The sequence below is a fragment of the Melospiza georgiana genome, chromosome Z, assembly GCF_028018845.1.
Source record: "Melospiza georgiana isolate bMelGeo1 chromosome Z, bMelGeo1.pri, whole genome shotgun sequence".
Classification (NCBI taxonomy): Eukaryota; Metazoa; Chordata; class Aves; order Passeriformes; family Passerellidae; genus Melospiza; species Melospiza georgiana.
In genome coordinates, this window is record NC_080465.1 from 21,518,579 (window position 1) to 21,538,835 (window position 20,257).

The 20,257-nt window shown below is 38.4% G+C and overlaps 2 protein-coding genes across 3 annotated transcripts in view; one reads left to right on the top strand and one right to left on the bottom strand.

Annotated features, from left to right (window-relative positions):
* IDUA (alpha-L-iduronidase) overlaps positions 1-20,257 on the bottom strand; it is a 45,893-nt gene that overhangs the window by 18,493 nt on the left and 7,143 nt on the right. The gene's annotated exons all lie outside the window — the stretch shown is intronic.
* SLC26A1 (solute carrier family 26 member 1) lies at positions 1,880-18,598 on the top strand. Of its 2 annotated transcripts, XM_058043593.1 has the most exons (5): positions 1,880-2,074; positions 4,855-4,935; positions 8,072-8,151; positions 14,872-15,523; positions 16,861-18,598. In XM_058043593.1, the coding sequence occupies exons 4-5, from the start codon at positions 14,903-14,905 to the stop codon at positions 18,379-18,381; spliced, it is 2,142 nt and encodes a 713-aa protein (XP_057899576.1). In that variant the 5' UTR covers positions 1,880-2,074; positions 4,855-4,935; positions 8,072-8,151; positions 14,872-14,902; the 3' UTR covers positions 18,382-18,598. The 2 variants fall into 2 exon arrangements, with proteins under 2 accessions (XP_057899576.1, XP_057899577.1); XM_058043594.1 differs by lacking the exon at positions 8,072-8,151.

Sequence of the window (20,257 nt, forward strand, 5' to 3'; positions counted from 1 at the left end):
CAATGGTAACACCATAACCGTTGTTCTTGATGAGTGTAAATATGCATGATAATTAAATTCCCCCTCTCAAGACTAAATGAAGTGAAAACAACTCTTGAAGTAAGTGACTACTATAAGATGTGTCTGTAGATAGTGTCCCAAGCAATTGCTTACCACCTTCCTAGAATCCATGATGCCATTTTAGGGATCGTAAAACTCCAGAACACACACAAGAGTCCATCTACCCTGGAAAGGACATTAGTGTCAAAAGTCAAGCTGTTCACTGCAAGCAAACAATAAACTTCTAAGGGTTTCCACAACAGTAACTGTTGGGGGAACGAACAACAGTAATCTATGCCATTTCAAATTCTTGCTGCTACAAGGTATTCCAGAAGGAATGGTCTTCAGAAGTACCTGTTTTGCTTTTAGCCAGAACAGGCTGTTAAATGGTCAAGGAAGCATGTAAGCTGAAGGGGAGAGCATCTACAAGATGAAGGTCAAAAGCTCTGGACAGAAAATGTCAGCAAGTTTATTTTTTTTTTTGGAGGGGAAACTTGTTGCCCTCCAAAATGCCTCTTACAACACAAAAGGATCCTGCCTCCTTAGTTTTGCTAATTACTTTTGCAGCTATGAGGAATGAAATGAAGCCAATATAAAGGTCAGGTTTCTATAAAGACTTTGTTTGCTCCAAACCCACCAACAGTCATCATCAGCTTCTTGTTCTGCTGAGTACTTAAGAAACCTCTGGACCTTAAAAGCAGATCCTAAGGGACTGTGAGAACTACTGAAATGTTACCTCAGACTATACAAAGGGCTGAATAGCCCTCATTAACATTCACCTTTCCAGAGGCTGAATTCACAGCAGTTTTCCTCAGGTCTAGTCAGTGTCAACCAAAAACCCTACTAGTCTGGAATTTCAGGTTTAAGTACAAGATCGTTAATAACTAAGAAATCAGTACACTCCTGGATTATTAAAAACACTTCCCACTCCTGAATTGAGTGGAAGCTAACAATATAGTACTCATTCACACTAAAACTGGTTCTACCCTGCTCTTGCTCAACTTGCTCTCGCGTCCTATGATCATTACAGGTAAAGTAAATTGGCTCCTGTTCACAAAATCTCCATAATCCAAAATAACCACGATAACTTGATAGTATTCAGGCTGATGAACACTGATTCTCCCTCCCTGGTGGTCCCCAAGCAAAACACAGCCTGTTCTTTTCACACACCTTGCTGACTAAAAACCTAAATCAGAGGCTTCTTCAAAGTTCAAAGACTACCACACCCACAGTAAATATAACCCATATATTTTACCACTTCTGTGTCTATTTATAAGCATTAATATTTTTCTGCATTTGCTTCTCAGCTCTATGATTTGTGTAAGCAGGGTTGGAAAATCTGCCTGCTTTACAATTAAGGCACAGCCTCTGCACAGAAGCACAATGCCCAACACTTCAGTCGGTGCTGGCCCACGCTTCGCACACATTCCTATAACGGGAATGACTCAGCCCAGCAGGAACGGGAGGATGCATTACAAAATCACAGAGCCAGGCAGCATCCAGCCTTTGCTGATGTCACAGCTTGTCACAGTTAATCCATCCACACAACCAACCAGCGTGGTACATGCGCAAAAAGAAGGATGGGTATGAATCCCTGTAGCTTAGGAACAAACCCCTTCAAAAATGGAGAATTCATCAGCTGTTATTTACTGGAAATCACTGCCTCTTCTACAAGCCAGCCATGAAGCTGTGCATTCAGCTGAATCTATTTTTTTAAAAACATAAAAATAGAATTTACTTTGATTTATACAGCATCTTAATAAGCATCTCTGCTCTTTGAAATCAGCAGTGTTTGAGCTTCACCTTGCAAAGCAACTCAAAAAATCCTTGCTGTGATCTGGCTGAAATTCACAGGCACAGAATTGCAAGCAAACAATGGATGTTTTCAAGCTGATGCTAATCACAGCCTATGATTTTCCATTTCTTACTCAGCCTGCTTTTGTGAGCATAGTCTCAGCCTTCTTTCAGCAGTCAGCGTGCTGTGTGTGGGGGGAAGAGAGAGGCAGACAAAGCACCAAGAGCTTCCTGTGCCGAGGTGAGTTAGCCTCGGAAAATATTGTTAAGACTGTTGTGTCTCTTCTCCCCCCCCACACCCCTCTTCCCCTTTAAACCAAATTCCAGATGTAAAAGGGAAAACAGGCCGTAGAAACAATTTAGGCACAGGTATATGCTGTTTTAGTATCTGACCTCTCTACATGTGTGAACACAGCCTATCAGATCACCTAGGCATGGACAATTCCATGTCGTGAGACCTTGTGATGCCATGTTCAGGTTTGCTATATTCACTTTCATTTGCAAAGGGAGCTATTAAATAATGAGGTGAAATAGCAGAAAATGCTTTTCAGCTGATTCTTCACTACAAATTTAAAGGGTTTGCAAGTGACTGAAAGGTTCAGAGGTTCAGTCACTGTATGTGAGCTGACTTCTAGAGGATACCTTTCTGATTGAGTATGATGTATGAAACTGATTAATCAGTAAAATGTTCACTATGGTTTGATACTACCCTTGATGATCAAACTCCAAATAAAGTCACCTGTAAGCAAAAGTTTTGAAATGAGGTGACAGGGAGACTAAATCAATATTGAAACCTGAAGATGCACGAGGAGGAGAAAACATGATCAAATGCTAAAACTAGCTTACTTTAAGCAAATAACTTCTTTTGGCACTGCTTGGGAAAGTTGTCACTGAACTTTTCTTCCCAAGCAGTGACAGAATAGTTCTCTGTATGCATCCAGCATTCTAATTCAAGTACATACAATACTGCACCTTCTGAAATAAGCCTCCATGGCACATATTTGACTTCCTATTTTCCTTTCACAGCTCTGCTATTATCATCTCTTCATCATCACATCTTTATTTGCTGTTTATGCTCCATCTATTATTTTGCCTGCTAGCTGGACAAGAAAATACAGTCCAAAAGTATGTGACTTCAATTATATCATGGAAAATAGCTTATTTACTGTTGTGTAAATCATAACATTGAGAGGGAATTATTGCCCTCCCTCCTGCCAAATATGCAACAAGAACCAAATTCAGTAGTGTTTTACTTAGTGTGCTCTTGCAAGCACTTTGCTTGGTCATGTACATACTGTAACTGGACCTGAAATTTTGCATTAATGCACAATGTACTACTTTTACCCAATATTTTAGCATTTTCCATTCTGAAAACTTTTTTCCACTTGTCAAGATGTGTACCAAGGAGCACATAAATGGACAAACAAACAGTCTAAGAAAAGAAAAACATGGAGGTAAATACTGAAGGTGTGAAGATTTGCAGCTAGATTTCTCAGCTGATGTACTTCTTTTACAATCTAAAATACAGACAGCACATAGTGTCTGATGAAGTCCTGCAGCTGCTGGATCTATTTTGCTTATCAGATGTAGTTTCAGGCGTGTCTTTCTCTATCAATCCTTGATTTCCCATGGGCCACTTTATATCTAACTAGAACAGATCACTTGTTTGCAAAGTGATACCAAGTTTATTTTTTAACTTACTAGTGTTTAATAACTTCTGATGGTGAGAAGGCACAATGAATATGCCTTCCATGTCTCATTCTTAATCCTGAAGAATTTTTGTGATGAGTGGTTTCTGAGTACTTCAGAACTGACAAACGACCACTGTAAGACAATCTGGAGAGTGCAGCTTTTCAAATGGCATGCCAGTGGCTGTTCCTCATTCCTGAATATATTAAACCTCTTACAATTAAGGAGGTAAAACTAGCTAGTTGCATTTACAGATAGTTTTATATGAGATACACACTTAAAAGTCTCTAAGCCTCTACAGATCTGACAACTCTATTTTGAACCTGGATTTGGCATTACAATTTAGATTAGGGGTGTATTATTAAATACAGTATGGATAGGTCTTACATTCTATGATCTTCACGTTAATGTATTACCCTTTTTCCTCCATTCCTCCCCATCCTGAAAAACTTCCACTAATACAAAAAATATCTCCCCTTTCAATATAAAGATGCATTACATTCTGTGTTTATGAAACATGAAAATTTACTTCACAATGAAGTAATAAATCATCTGTTTTCTTTGCACCCAGAAATTGGTTTTCAATATCCAGTTAAGATTACATACAATTTCAAGGAATGGGTGAACAAGCTTCAAAAGTCCAGACAATCCTTGCTACATTAAATCTGCGTCTATGATATACAAATATCAGTAGTAACATTCATCTTCATCAATAGGCAGGCTCTAGTGCTACAGTTCTGGCTATCTGGAGATGAAACAACAGGAGTTTTTCTTAGAAGGCAGGAAAGTCCAGACATTTTACACTCAATGTCAGCTGATGTAAATTCCTCCTATATATAGACAAGATTTATCAGCTAGACCCCCTTCGTGATTTATTTCAATAAAAATGCTTTTTCAAAGGACAAATCTCGATTAGTGACCATTGACAACTAAGCACTAAGTGTAAGGACAGTTCCACATACTTTGTAATCTCATTTAACACATTAAAAGTATTTTTTTGTCCAATTGAAGTTCGTATATAAAACTCCTGAAAACCCCAGTTAAAAAGACTGTAAAAAGCTTTATCAGGACTGCAATTCTATTTGAACTCCACACAGTGTAACCAGCTGTATTACAGCAGAATAGCAGAGATGAGTAAGAAGTCAGAGGTTACTAGCTTCTGTAATGTAATGACTTAAAGTTTATCTTTTATCTTGATTACACTCTACAGGACAAAGATTTTTCAAGTGCTAGTGTTTATTTATATTATCTCACTGCAAGCACTATGACAACAATACCCAATTGGAAAGGCCTGCACTATATCATCATACAATTTCTAATCTATTCTTACAGAAAGCTGTGATCCTGAGGTACGGTGCTACTGGGTGCTGATAAGAACGTTTGTAGAACTACTGTAGCTACTTTGTGCCTTTGGTAAGTGCTAATTCATTTGCTGTGTGTTTGTAGTGGGAAAGGGGCCTGCATACTGAATGACAGGCTTCCTCAATTCTGAATATACAAACCTGCACTGAATCTGGCAGATCTCAGTTTCTCCTGGAAACTGTACAACAGGAACTACAGATTTTTTCATTACAAAAAAATCAATAGCACAACTCTCCGCATATATACACCATTTTCAGCTGCACCAGGCACTTGCCACAGCTAGAGAAGGAATGTAGAGTGCAGTGCATCGTGGATTGGAAGTGACTGGATGCTTACTTTCAGTGTGCCCATCTTTCCTATTAAAAGGCAACCAAACGTGTGGTTTTTAGGCACATCACCGGCTTGCTATGATATAAAGGTAAATTACAGAGTAATTGAGGCTTGAGAGCATTTTAAACAATGCAGGCATTAGGCTTAATAGTTTTTTTAATTCACTGAATTTCTGAACTTCCAACACTTGCACAGAAGGAAAACATGGCTATTACATTTGGACTATGTACTTTTGAAGATTTTATATTATTGACCGTGACCCAGTAAACAAACACTTTTAACTATGATTCTGAGATTAACTGTCCATATGTGACTCATTTAGCATTAATTTTTTTAACCATTAGGTTACTAGATATGAATTGTACGTAGCAATGCCAAGAATTTTTCTGAGATCATCTGATAATCCTCAAGTAAATGTGTCCAAAATGTCAAATATATTTTGTTTTTCCATCATTTATTTCATAAATACTTTTGTTCAATTCTGCTTTTAACCCTTTACCATTTTTAAACCAATTGAACTGTGCATCTGCTCATAAAGATAAATAGTAAGTCATACAAACAAAAATCACCTCAAAATTAATGCTCAGTGATCATCACTCTTTTCTACTGTAGTCTCTACACTTAGCAATATGTGTCTCACTGTAGTACCTCTTTTGGCTGTTTTTGCCACTGTTACCACAGTTACCACAGTTTCACTACTCAGCAGCTCACAAGGAAAGACAGCACTTTTAGAACTCAGTGTTAGTGTCAGTAGAATTCAACCAGGATGCCAGGAGCAGCTCACTCAGAATTATTCCTGGACTGAAACCCTGATAATTGACTTCATGTAATGGAGTATGAACTCTCATCTCCATAATCCATTAATGAACGTTCTGCTGTCAATACTTTTGTATGGTAGGCAAAATTGTTCATTATAAAACACTGTTCTGTCAAAACTATAATTTTCTAAATTTCTACAGACAGAATGAAAAATTGCTTCATTTTGTCAGTTTTTTCTCACGTGGAACTGTCCTGTCCAAATACATTTAGCCTCACTGGCACTGTGCTATACCAAAAAAAAGTTCAGAATTATTATTTGAAGTTTCTTTCTTTTATATTTCAAAAAGAGCTATTTTTAGGCTAGCTTGAGGCAAAACAAAGTCATAGCCAACTTTATATGGAAGGGGTCAAGTGATAATGATAGAATAATATCCTCTTTTCTCTTAGGAGCCTGATATTGGGAAAAGTGCTGTTGGAGAAAAATGCAGACGGGTCTCTGTCAAAAAAATTGTGAAATGGGCAAACCCCAATTATTCTGAATTCCAAGATTGCAAATACCAGAAGTAACAGAGATTCTAAATATTGGACAGGAGTTGAAAAGGAGAAAAAGTTTACTTAGGTACTGAAGCAGATGGCACACGTGTTTTAGGAGATCAGACTAGACAAGATAACTCTTGATTCTAAGAATTAGATAATAAAATGGATGAAAGGATGAATATGAGAGACTTTAGTTTAAGTCACTTTATTTTTAATGAACAAATACCTCAAGGCTAAAACTGAATTAATAGAAGCAGTGAAATCTTCTATTCTGTAGAGCACAAAACCAAAGAACCACACTATCTTTGTGACCAGTGTGCAAAATTTGTTATGCAGATAAGGTGTACTACTGCATCTCCTTTTTTCTAGGAAGTACTTTAGCAAAGGGGAAAATGATAGGAGTGGTTGACAAGACCTTCCATAACAAAGAAGCAAGCAACACGATTTTGCTAAGAGTGAAATTACCTTCTTAAAATTTTGGATTTAGAACACCACAACTACTATCACCAAGTCTAAGCTCCTGGTAGTAGCCAGTAATTTTAAGAATCCATGACCAGTTTAACATCACAGAAGTTCTATTTCTACTCCTCCCTTGCTAAAGTTTTGACTTTTCATTTACATAATTTTTATGTTTCCTTCTTACTTCTAAAGAGCAGCAAGCAACTTTTTGCAGAGGGATAAAAGACAATGTTGAAACTCAGCCCTCTCTAGTCATGATTGGGTGCCAACAACACAGTCTTTTGTGACCTTTCAACTTCTATCTCAGATACTTACTGCATGCCAGCTCATGTTCTTCCTTGGCTGAGAAATAGACACATCTGCTCTTCCCTCAGCTTGTAGGCTAGCTGAATACAGTCCCTACAGGTCATGGCCTTGTGCCCAACCTGTTAATCTGCACTGCTAGTAACCATTAAACATTACCTATCACCTTTGTCAAGGGGGGGGAGATGGATGTTTATTTATCACTTGGATAGGCCTGCACTTATACAAAGATTTAAGATAACTGACAGGGAACTTGGTCATTTATATACCGCACAAGAATGAAGTCTATCTTTGTCCTTCTGATCTGCCTACATTATGAAGTTTTTGGTTTACACAGAAGCAAAAAGTATTGTGATCTGAATGTGCTGACATGTAAAAAAAGAACTCTGACCTCCAGTTCTCCCATCCTATGAATTGAGCAGAACAGGATCTACTCCAGCCTGCAAAAGACACAAATCTCAATCAAGACAGAAGTTCTATTCATATACCTTGAACATGTAAAATCAAAAGCTAATGCTACATGAGGATGCATAAACCAGATTAAATCTCAGAAGGGAAGCAGCTTCAAAGGTCAGAGATGTGCTAGCTTGAACTCAGCACAATTTTTGGATCAGTGCTAGTTAATTAATAATCTTATGCATTATTTAAACTCAAATCCTCAGCTAGCGATACATATATATCCAGCTTTACAAAGTGATACAAGTGACAACACACTACCAAACACCAAGCTCAAGATTCCATAAATACCCATTCCTACCCTGAGGAATATTTAGGTAATAATTATCCTTTATGCAAATAGAGCGATACCTGGCTGAAGACTTCCATTCATTCCAACGCGCAAAAACAGAGCTGGTACATTCCTGTCAAAAAGTTATCCAGGTAAGAGATTTGTCTCCCTTCCTGTGCCTCTGAATTCAGGTTAATTTGTTCTTTGCCTGTTTTCAAAGATGAAAAACTGCCTCTTTTCACTTACTTTGCTTGTGCTGTTGGATTTTGTTTTGTTTATTATTAATATTGCTTATAAGGTAGACACTGGACAAAAGTTTGTAAATCATATAGTCAGCTATAAATGGCACAGCAATTATCTTTCCTGCAACCTTCATCCAAGAGTTCAACCAATTGGTTAGTTTTTATTTCTATTTAAGAAAATGGCATATACTAGGCTTATCTTTGTTTCTCAAAGTAGTACATTGATATTGAAACTGAGAGCATTTTCTTAGTGCTTCAGTACAATAAGTGTTTCCAAAATAATGTGCTTATTGCCTGTAGTAAACACAAGATGTCACCAAAAACAACAGGAAAAACCATGAGAATGGACTATCAATTTGGTTTTCTCTGTGACAGCTTAGTACAGCTAAACAATATCCAGCAAAACCACAGGGCAGAACACAGAGCTTAATATTTAACTTCATGAATGATGACCAGGGTCTTGAAAAGCTATCTTGAAAGACTTCTTTTATTTTAAATAACAGACTTTGACTTTGAAACAGCTACTTTCCCAAAAGTAAGAAATCTGATTTTTAGGAATGTTTTTTTGAATCCACAGGAAATGCCTTTTTAGTGGTCATTCCAGAAGAAAAATGCTGTCTTGCCTTCAAGAGCATGTTAATAGTTAGATCAGCAATTTCTGGAATTCTTGCACAAAAAGTGTCTCTGCAGAACAAGTGAAACTACTTGACCATGTATCTGCATGAATGATTATTCCCAGAGATGATCTTGATGGGCCAGCCATAACAACAGGTGCTGGCCAACTGCATGAGTTCCACTGCAGCCTTCTCATGAGCTCTGGGATTGTTACCTGTCAGCAGCTGTCACCTTACTCACTGGGATATGGAACTGAGAATTCTTGGGAAAACAAGACTTGAATCACAGCTGCTGGTCAATGCAGACACTTAACAAAATCAATTTACAGTTGAAAACAGAAATTGTGAATTGGAGATTTTATTTAGAAATACACAAATCTGAAAGACTCTCAGAATAAACCTCCCTTTAGTATAGCAGTTTAATTTGTAGAGGACATGATCTGGCTTTCCTGACTTGTAAAGACCACTAAACTGGAATGCTATTTCATCTTTCATGTTTAAATTAGTGTAACATTGAAACTCAAGACAAAATGCTTTGAAGCAGTAACATTTTTCCCCTATATAGTGAAAAAACTAACTAAATCTAACAAGCTTCATAAGATTTTCCTACAAGGCATTGCCATGTTCTGTGCCTGTAGTCTGACAGCTTGCTGGGTCAGAGTAGAAATAAATTTATTTTTCACTGCTGGCACCTTAAATTTGCTTAAGTCTGCTTCCAAGTACATCTTAGTTCTAAAGATGAAAATATAATAGCTAATGTAAGACAGAGAGAAACATTCCTCTCACTTGTTCTGTTTTAGTACCTGATGACTTCTAAAACTTTAGGGTTATGTTGACCTATCTAAGCAACCCTGTAAAACAAAACATTAATAAATCAAAGCAATAGGTGCTAAAGCAGTATTGTCTTCCATTATATGCAGCTCAGGGGACTTTATTTCAGACTAGTCAGTTCTCACAAACTAAATGTATTCCTCACATCTGTTCAAGTATGTCCAAAGCATCAATTGCTGGCTTAGGTTTTTATGCCACCATAAAGTGTCAAAGTGCACTGGGGCATAGTTTCTAGGTGCCGTCCTCTGAAAAAAAATCCAGTCTGCAAGAATAACACACCCCTGTACATTAAATCTATGCACCATAAATGAGCATAACCAAGGAGCCTTTTCAATATCATGTCATTGCTCAAAACCACAACAGTAATGCAATCATAGCCACTAGAGCCAAGAAAGGTTTCTATGAGACAGAAAATATTTCTGATATGAAAGATGAACATTAACAACTTAACACCCGTGTTTCCAATCAAATGTTTAACTAGACTGATGTCTCTCATGTTTTTCAGTGAGTTACGCAACAAATAAATACAAAACCCACCCTAACCACATTAGTTTTCAGTGTATTTTTCATAGTTCAAACATGGAGAAAACAACAAACATCACTTGGCTTAAACTCCTTAAATGGCTCTATCCTAACTTACACTTGAAATCACTATTTCAGCAAGTGAGCAATTATAATATAGAGCTGTGATACCATCTGACTTCTGTTCCAAATAAAGCATTTAAAGTATCTCAGCATAGGGAGACAGGCTCACTGTCGCTACTCCTTCCTAGCTTTACAGAGATACAGCTTCAGATTTTTTGGTGGACAATCCAAGATGGGGAGGCAAAAGGATGCAAAATAATTAAGTTTTTAGGGGTTTTGCTGTTTCACAAAGAACTTATCCGTTTAGAATGGTTATACATGTAGCAGGAGAAACTGCCTGCCAAAGAAGCTGCAAATAGAAATCCCACATGAACATACTGTGACGATTGTTTCTTCCCCTGCAGAGAGATTTTGTCAGGTCACAGGCATGATGAAAAGACAGGAAGAAAGGTGGGACTAAGGCCAGTTGGAAAGTTAGCAGTTTGTTTGGCTTAAATGGTTCTTTCTCTTGTTTTTATTTTTCACAAAATAAATTCAGTCAATGCATTGAGTCAGGTTAAAACCTGAAAGAATGAGTGGGTCAGAAAAGGCTCTGTTCAATTGCTTTTTGCTCATATGGTCAAGGGAAACTTGAAAAAACTTCACTGTGAAGATTCCAAACATAAAGTACAACTAAAAATGACCAAGACTACTTTCTGTTGTAATTATATGAATGTTGCACATATACATGAATGTGCACACAAGTCAACTTTCACTTGTTTAAACAGTTGTTCCAACACCGAAGTCAAGCGCAAGGAACTAACATGTTTCATGCTACATGCTGCTTCATCTGTGCAGCCCTGTTAAGAATGGCTTTTCCAGCAAATCATGACTTGAATAAAATGCAAACATTATGTTCTGTGGAGCTCTGGAGGAAGGAAGGGAGGAATACCGGGTTTCCATTTCTTTGTGCGGACTAAGATGAAAATGGGTCATTTGGTGAACCAGTAAAGGAATCCACCTACTGCCCCCCTAGGGCTCCGGCACACTGCTCAAGTATTAACACTTTGGAAGAATGGTGTTGGATCTCAGTGCCAGAATCAGAAGGCTGGAGTCTGCTCATGTGCACAACAGCAGACAGATTTCCTCTTCTCCATTCTGTCTTTGGAGAGGGCCAGAGCATTGGAAGCTGCAAGCTCTGCTAGGCTGCATAAGTGTACAGGGTATAGCACCCATCTGTGGTGGAATCACACTTCCTTCAGGTGAAGCAATGAGTTATAGGTATCATAGCCTGACAATTATTGGATTACACAGCTGAAAAATGGATTGCTGATAACAATGCCCCTGACCTTATTTGGTGTGGCTTTACTGCATTCTAAAAGCAACAAGGAAACTTTAAACATTAACCGTTTCTGGATACCAATCTAGGTTGAGAGCTGACTGCTTAACAGCTACTGCATTCATTTGAGATGGAATCTGAAAGCATATATAACAGGAAGGAAGGAAGCCTTACAGGAAGGAAAGAAGCCTTTATTTTCAGAAAAAAAAAAATGAAGAAAATTACTTACTGTCAGCTTGAAAACAGAAGATACATAGTTTACTGTACCACCTCTTTTTTTTTTTTTTTTTTTTTGCAGGTGGGGGAGGCTTGGTTGTTTTTTACAAAAAGCTATTATTCCGATTATCCAGTACAACAGTAAAGTTAATATATATATTAGTAAACTATCATTCAAACGCAAGATCTCTTAATAGATTTCCAAAGAAATTGTGTTGAAATCATCTTATGTAATAAAAATCACTACTATCCCTCAGGAAGCTGCTCAAACAATACACACCTTTGAATTGTAATGGGGTTTTTTTATAAATATGACATTACTTCCAGGTAAATTGTATGAGATTAGAGAAAGGCAGACAGCAACTATGCAATTAAATATACGAGCCTAGTGTACAGAAGCTGATGCAATCTTTTTTATGTAGCCTATAAAAAGCACTCATTGGATATTGAACTGGCCACTAGCTTTTAAGTATGTCAAGCAAGGGCACAATACTTATTTCCTGGCTGGCTGAACTCACTTGGCTGTAAGAAGTGAGTGGCATTTAAATAAGGACTTGCTGTCCTGGTGCACAAGCGTGTCATTCTCCAAAATAATTTAGGTAAGACTGGAAGGAAGTATTGGGATTTTGCCTTTTAAAAATCAGCATCTTTATTACACTTGCTAGCATTCTGTATTTGGTAAACTTTGTTCATATGCTCTGAAGTACTTCACCTGGTGTTGCAACTTCATTTATCTTTTCTGTCACCTTTGCATTCTAACAAAGACTAGATCCAACCTATTTTCCTGTCCAAGCAGATCTTGGCTAGCATAACTGTGCAGTACATTTGGGTCTAAAGTAAACTTAGCATTGATAAAGAATGGACATGGATCTTTATAAATAATTATATTAAATTGTAATTAGTGTTCCCTTATGATGGAAATAAACTTACAAAGAAATGTATACAATGGGAGCTAAAATAGGTTTATGTAATTGGGATGGATAAAACTCTACTAATTTTTAAACATACGTTTAGACTGCTATGCAGGTTCTTTTCAACTTGGACAATCAGTCCACACATTTCGAGCAAGAATCTCTACTCTGCCTTTTACCAAGTTATAAATTATCTATAATACCTGAAGATCCTGTTTGAATTGTGGTTAAACTTTGCATAGCCTTGGAAATCATGCTGCATCATTTATCTCTATGCTGTATCATAACACCTGGGAACTTGTTTAAAATTTCTGCTCTAGTTACAGATATATAATAATCTTATTATTTTCAATCTGATGGCAAAACATAATTATTAAAATCTTGAAAACTATTTCTAAGCAGGATAGACAAAAGACTTTTTAATAAGCCACTCTCAGTTTGGACTGCTCTAGACAAAGGCTTACAGGCTATTGCTAATCTGTTCTTTTGCTATTATGTTTCCAGTTAGACTCATTAATGCTTTTTCTAAATTCAGAATTCTACACCTTAACAGGCTATTACCTAACATCAACAAATAATAATGTTCTTGTTAACAGCAAAAAATCCCATTAAATTTACTGAGAATTCTGTCAGTAGCATCTAAACTATGTATTAATTGTTTGAACCACTAAAATCTACCAACAGAATACTGTGCCAGTAAGTTTACTTCAAGTTTTATAAAACTGATGGGTACAGAGTCTGTCTCTAAACAGTAAAAGAGGAAAGAAACAGCTTTCACTTGTAAGTGAAGACAAGATTTGACACTATGGTAATGTCACTTCTGGCACCAAATAGCTCTGATGCAGCGATCCTGGCTGTTAATGACACTGGGAGAGGCTGAGCCTAGAGGTCTGCTTTCCTCAAAGTTCTGCATACTGTTGTATTGGGACATACTATCTTCATCTAGATCAGTACGAGGCACTCTTTACTTCCTACTACTCTTACATGGGCATCCTCACATGGAAGTCTCTTCTTTCCCTCTACTGCTAACCAGAAAAGATTTGCCACTTGGCATAGCCTGTTTAACATTTTCTATCTGTGTGTTCCTATTTCATTTTTCTAGCTATGCAAGTTAGGACACTTGCATGTTTTGCCTCTTAGCCATGTTCCCACCCACCCCAAAATTACTTATCAATGCACAAAGCTAATTTCAATTTAATTTGACAATTGAGTAAAAATGCAGAAGTCAAGATTGGTGAAAACAGTTGTGTCCATTGAGGCAAGAGACAACAAAACCCCCCATAAGGGGAATACAAATCATTCCAGCCGTCACATACTAGAAAACAATCAGGAGAACCATAGGTAACACTGCTGTGTTCTGCTGTACACATAATTATTTGTTGTATCTCATTACTGGCAAAGTTACCAAAGTTGGGTAACTATGGGTTTAAACCTGAAAATAATAACATGTAGCACTCTTCCAATGTGGTAATGTCATGGTGCTTAGTCTGTATGTTACCAATGTGATGGTATTTGTGAGGAGGCATTTATTACCAGAAGCTGCACATCGAAACAATCTACAATGCAACAAGTTAATGTTAGGTAGCAGCCACAAAGAGTCTGTCAATTGTTTATGTACATATCTTTGGTGTTAGACTAAACTGCTGCTCTGTTCTCCAGAAAACTTTGTTTTACAGGTCCTACCAAGAATGTTTTTCTCTTCTGCACCAACGACAACTGCAGTGACAGATCATACCCCATGAGAGTTACTAATCAATGATTACAAGATGTACTCATTGTAGAGAAACACTATGACCCACCTCACTAGCACACGTTTATTTCACACCATCAAGTCCTACTTCTGGTCACAAAGACCTTTATGATAGAACATTTAGTACATATGATGGAAATCTTTGTCATAACAAAAAATGGCTAATTCAACCCCATTTTTCTTTATTAGAACAAACTGGATTCAATTCAAAGTACTCCTTAATGTGTGGAAGAAAGGGCAGATTTATTTCTTAGCCTTATGTGTCATTGGAGCCCTGTGAGAGTGTTTTTTTTGGGATGATGCCTCCTTAAAAGCAAAATCGGGGACAAACTTTTAGTGTTAAGTGACTGTGTTAAAAAAACTTTCACGAATTGCAACCTTACAGAGGTTTTCTTCACTTTGCAGGAACACGTTAGATGAAGTAAGCACTGGGAAAATGGAAAGACCACCTGAGGCTACCAGAATGGAAAACAACACCTCATCCTGCTTTCTCATGGAAAGAAAGACTCGTGTCAAGATTAACAGGAAAGCAATCATGGTAGCTAAGCTGAGAAAGAGCTGCTCCTGCACACCACAGAAGCTGAAGAACTTTCTTATGGACTTCTTTCCTGTTTTGCGATGGCTTCCCAAGTACCGATGCAAAGAGTACATTTGGGGAGATATTATGTCTGGGTTAGTGATTGGAATCATTTTGGTGCCTCAAGCAATTGCATACTCACTGCTGGCAGGTCTGAAGCCCATTTATAGCCTTTACACATCTTTCTTTGCCAACATCATCTACTTCTTAATGGGCACATCCCGTCACGTCTCTGTTGGCATTTTCAGCTTGATAAGCTTAATGGTGGGACAAGTTGTGGACCGAGAACTTCTCTTGGCTGGGTTTGACTTGAATGATGATGCCCCACCAGCCTCAGGTGACGGCTCTCTGCAGAATGATAATCTGTCCAACACAACTGCCTTCAACCTTACCATTGCGGGGATAAACGCCGAGTGTGGGAAAGAGTGCTACGCTATTGGCATTGCTACAGCCTTGACATTCATGGCTGGAGTGTATCAGGTAAGTGGCTGCTGACACCCAGAGGCAAGGTATGAATTTCCTAAAGTTTTTTCATGACCTAAGCTTTGGCTTGACTGTCTTTCAATGAGATACATCATCAGTTCATTCAAATGTACCTTGGGCTGTTTTCTCCAGGAAGCCTAATGGTAGGCAACTCAGAGATAGCATGAGGGAGGCAGTTTTCTTAGTTGCTAGTAAACACAGGCAAAACAAGAGTCTTCTGGAAGACCATCAACATTGTTTTGATACTCTTCTGCTTCTTGGCCCTGTTGCTTTCATGGGACAGTGAGGCCCAGTACAGATATAGGAAATTTCCAGAGAGCTGCGTACTTAAAAATGATGAAATCACTTTTTCCCTAGATATTTTAATAGAGGTGTATACCTCTATTAAACTACTTCTGCAGGATCAGAATGAGCAGCTCAGTTTTTTGGTAGGGCGTGCTGTGTTCCACCAAACTGGTGCCCAAAAGATAATTCAAAGAAAGAACAAGAGGAGAAATACACTGACTAACCCACTTTTCAGACAATGGCTGTGCAGGACTCCTTGACACTTGTCAACAAGGATATCAAGAGAGCACAGAAGGAAGCATCATGAACATACTTCACAATTAACTCTGTGTGTGTATGTATGTATCTGTGTATATATATGATTGCAGAAAGAACCAGCTATCTTCTGGTTGTAGTAAGAAATTTCAGGTCACATATATGAACAAAAAAATGCCCTTGTGAAGTTGTACTTTCCAAAACCATCTAAGAAGAATCAACTAGTTAAGGACAGAATCATGGAGTTGGTGATCTGTTCTGACACTTTGATCTTAGGCATGCAACAAGGGCCATCTGCACTCCATGTTCCCTTCTGTCCACAGGGCTAAAATTAAAAGCTGTTTAATGAAAAAGCTAAAGTAGGGATCTGATTTGTTGTCAATCATCAAGCTTTTTTTACAAGGAAAAGGCCATACATATTAACTTTATTTGCTTTAAGACAGAAAAAAGGAAAATTGACTTTGGTATAACAGAAGTATTTTGGACCCACTGTTCTTTTGCATGGGGAATAAAAATCAGGCAAGCCACTTCAGTGGAGTCATTTCAGACAAATGCTTGATTGACCAGCCTTTCTCAAACTCCTCATTCATCTCTTGTGTTTGCAGCACTCCACAACAGTAAAAGGAATCACATTTTAAAAGCAGACTGGAAACAAAAAAGGTTAATTCCACTTTCAAGAATGAAATAGCCAAATACTATTGGCCTCCAGCTAGCTCTCCCCCATCTGTACCTAATTATTTGCAGCAATGGTTACAGCTCATGGTTTGTTTTTTCTTCTTATTCTGTCTCCTCAGGTTCTAATGGGGATCTTCCGTCTAGGTTTCGTATCTATGTACCTATCTGAATCCGTACTAGATGGCTTTGCAACTGGTGCTTCCTTAACCATTTTAACAGCTCAAGTGAAGTATCTTATTGGAATAAAAATTCCACGCAGCCAAGGGCACGGGATGCTGGTTATTACCTGGATTAACATTTTCCGGAACATTTCTCAGGCCAACATTTGTGATGTCATCACAAGTGCCATTTGTATTGTGGTGCTGGTCACTGCTAAGGAAATTGGAGATCGGTATAAGCATAAACTGAAATTTCCTCTTCCCACGGAGCTGGTAGTTATTGTTGTGGCAACACTGGTGTCACACTATGGTAAGTTAAATGAAGTGTATGCATCCAGTGTTTCTGGAGCTATTCCAACAGGATTTATCCCTCCAAAGGTACCAGAGTTCAACTTAATGCTCAGAGTTGCTCTAGATGCTTTGCCTCTTGCCATAGTCAGCTTTGTCTTCACTGTATCCCTTTCCGAAATGTTTGCAAAGAAATATGCTTACACCATCCGAGCCAATCAGGAAATGTTCGCTGTGGGGTTCTGCAACATCATTCCTTCCTTCTTCCACTCTTTTGCAACCAGTGCAGCTTTGGCAAAAACACTTGTCAAAACATCTACAGGCTGCCAAACCCAAATCTCTGGAGTAATTAGTGCAATGGTGGTTTTGCTGGTGCTGCTCTTCCTGGCACCTCTCTTCTACTCCTTGCAGAAGTGTGTCCTGGCTTGTATTATCATTGTGAGCCTTCGGGGAGCCCTGAGGAAGTTCCGAGATGTGCCAGCAAGATACTGTGTGAATAAGGTGGACACACTTGTTTGGGTAGTTACCATGTCTGCCTCTGCCTTGGTCAGCACAGAAATAGGGCTGTTGGTTGGCATTGTTTTCTCCATGTTATGCATCATTGTTCGGACCCAGCGGCCACAGACAGCCCTGCTTGGTCAGATTCAAGACACAAGCTTTTATGAGGATGACTTAGAATATGAAAATCTCTCTCCTGTTCCAAAGGTCAAAATATTTCGCTTTGAGGCCCCACTTTACTATGCAAATAGAAACTACTTCCTAAAATCTCTGTACAGATTGACCAATTTAGATCCTAACCTAGAAGCTGCTCGAAGAAAGAAATATGAGAAGAAGGAAAAGCAGCATCTGAAAAAGGGAAATCACAAAACTGCTAATGGACTGGGCATTGGAGAAACCACTTTGCAACTAGTTCCTAAGCAAATTGATTTCCAAGCCCTCGTTGTCGATTGCTCTTCCATCTCATTTTTGGACACCACTGGAGTTAATACTTTGAAGGAAATCCTGAAAGACTACAAGAATTTAAACATTTCTGTTCTTCTGGCTTGCTGCAATCCCTCAGTGATAGACTCTCTGAAAAGAGGGGGTTACTTCGGAAAGGATTTTGGATGCATGCAGGAAATGCTGTTCTACAGTATACATAATGCTGTACTGTTTGCAAAAGACCAAAAGCTTCCAGCAGACTGCCCAGTTTAACCCTGTGTCCTCCTTGATGATTCGCCACAAAGTGACAGACAGAGAGGGGTAGTTTGCAACTATCAGACACACAGTTGGCTGCGTAAAGCCATTCCCCCCAAAGAGTTCCACTTTATGTCATATGCTACAAAGGGCAGCCACTGGGGACGCAGTCCAGGACAAGCATGGAAAGGTTAGACCACCACCTTCACTTTAAAATCCAGGCAATGGCTGTTTGAGATTGACTTGCATCTTACCATGATCCTTTGTGACCCAACATGGATGTCAGGGGACTACTGTGGTGGAAGGCCTACCCAGTGCTGTTCTCCCAGTGATTAAATGGCCGGTTTGTGTTAAGAAGGCAAAGCCACTTCCATCAAAAAGCGATCAATACAGCATTCTGGATACATCATTGTTTAAACAGTGACTTGCAAGGCCCTACTCCTTCCAGTCACTCCAGGTGTACTCCTAGACAAGTCCCCACTGTTTGCATAAAAATAAAATGCATAAAATATTGTGGAATGTAGAATATCTCTCCTCCTTGATCAAACACACCTTAACAGCATAATCTGCCACAGGAGAAGAAACTATGATCCATCACAGGTTCCTCTCAAAATGACCATTTTCAAAAACTGCTGGCTTTGGAGTTACAGAAGTCATCTGTTCTATTGGATTAAATCTGTCATAATTAGTTACTGAAGGCTGTGATACCCCTAATCATGCTGGAAGAAATATGACTCCAATGTGCAAATTTGTAACTTGTAAAAGGATAAACAGAGTTAAGAAAAATGAATGGCTTTAACTGGCAGCTACCCAGCTAGTTGTACCATCCTGTAAAATAAGTTGCCTCTGGTGGGCAGACGCAACTATAATTCAGGGACACAAAAGGACCATCAAACATAAAACCTCAGAGCTGTGATGCAGCACATCCCTATCTTCCTACAAATGCCTGCCTGGGTTCAAAGAAAAACAGGAGGAAATAAGGGTAGGGTGGGAAGGTAAATCTGTGAGTTTTCTTGAAGGGGATTGATGGATCAGTCAGAACTGCCTGGCTGGTCTCTGATGCAATGCTAATGAAGTATTACAAGTAACATATATGGGTCAAGTAAACGGAGCAATGCTTTGTAACTTGTGTATCCCTCTATGTTGAAAAACTTTCACCACTGTTTGTACATACTACAGACATTGTGGGGGTTTTGTTTGCTTGGTGTTTTTTTCCTATCATATTAATCTTTGATTTGAGGTCTACTAGATCATGTTTTCTGAGGCTGGTTACTTTCTATAATAATTTGCATTAACTGTTGTTCATTATGCTTTAGTCATCAGTTGTATTGTTGTATATGTATGCTCTCTCTTCAAAAATAAGAATAGTTTTGGATTTTGATTGTAAGACAGTATGCAGTGTTCTGGTTCATGGCACGGGCAGAATATTCTGTTTCATACTCAAGTTTATAATTACCTGCACAAGAGGTAAGACAGCTGTGCTCACTCTCTCTCCTTTTTCATGTCAGCTTCACACACCACCAAGCATGGAAGGAAATTCTATCACAGCTGTGCCTCTCAAAACTAACAGACTATAGAAATAGGTTCCATATATACAGAAGCCATTTCTTTGCCATCCCATTTGAAAAAAAAAAGTCAAGTCAATACATCATATGACTTATTTCAATTGTTTAGATCACTGAATGAAAGAACAGTCAAACTGAGGTTCTCTAGGTGCTCCAGAGCCTGTCTGGCCCTCAGAAACAAGTATTTTCTTAGAGGAAAAGCAGTGCACTTCCAAAAGACCAAAAATATCTTCACAGGGACTATGACTAGCACAGTATCAAGTTGTTCAATGCTGGCTTTTTCACACACTCATTGTGTAGGAAGCCTATTAGCTGCACACTGTTAGTAC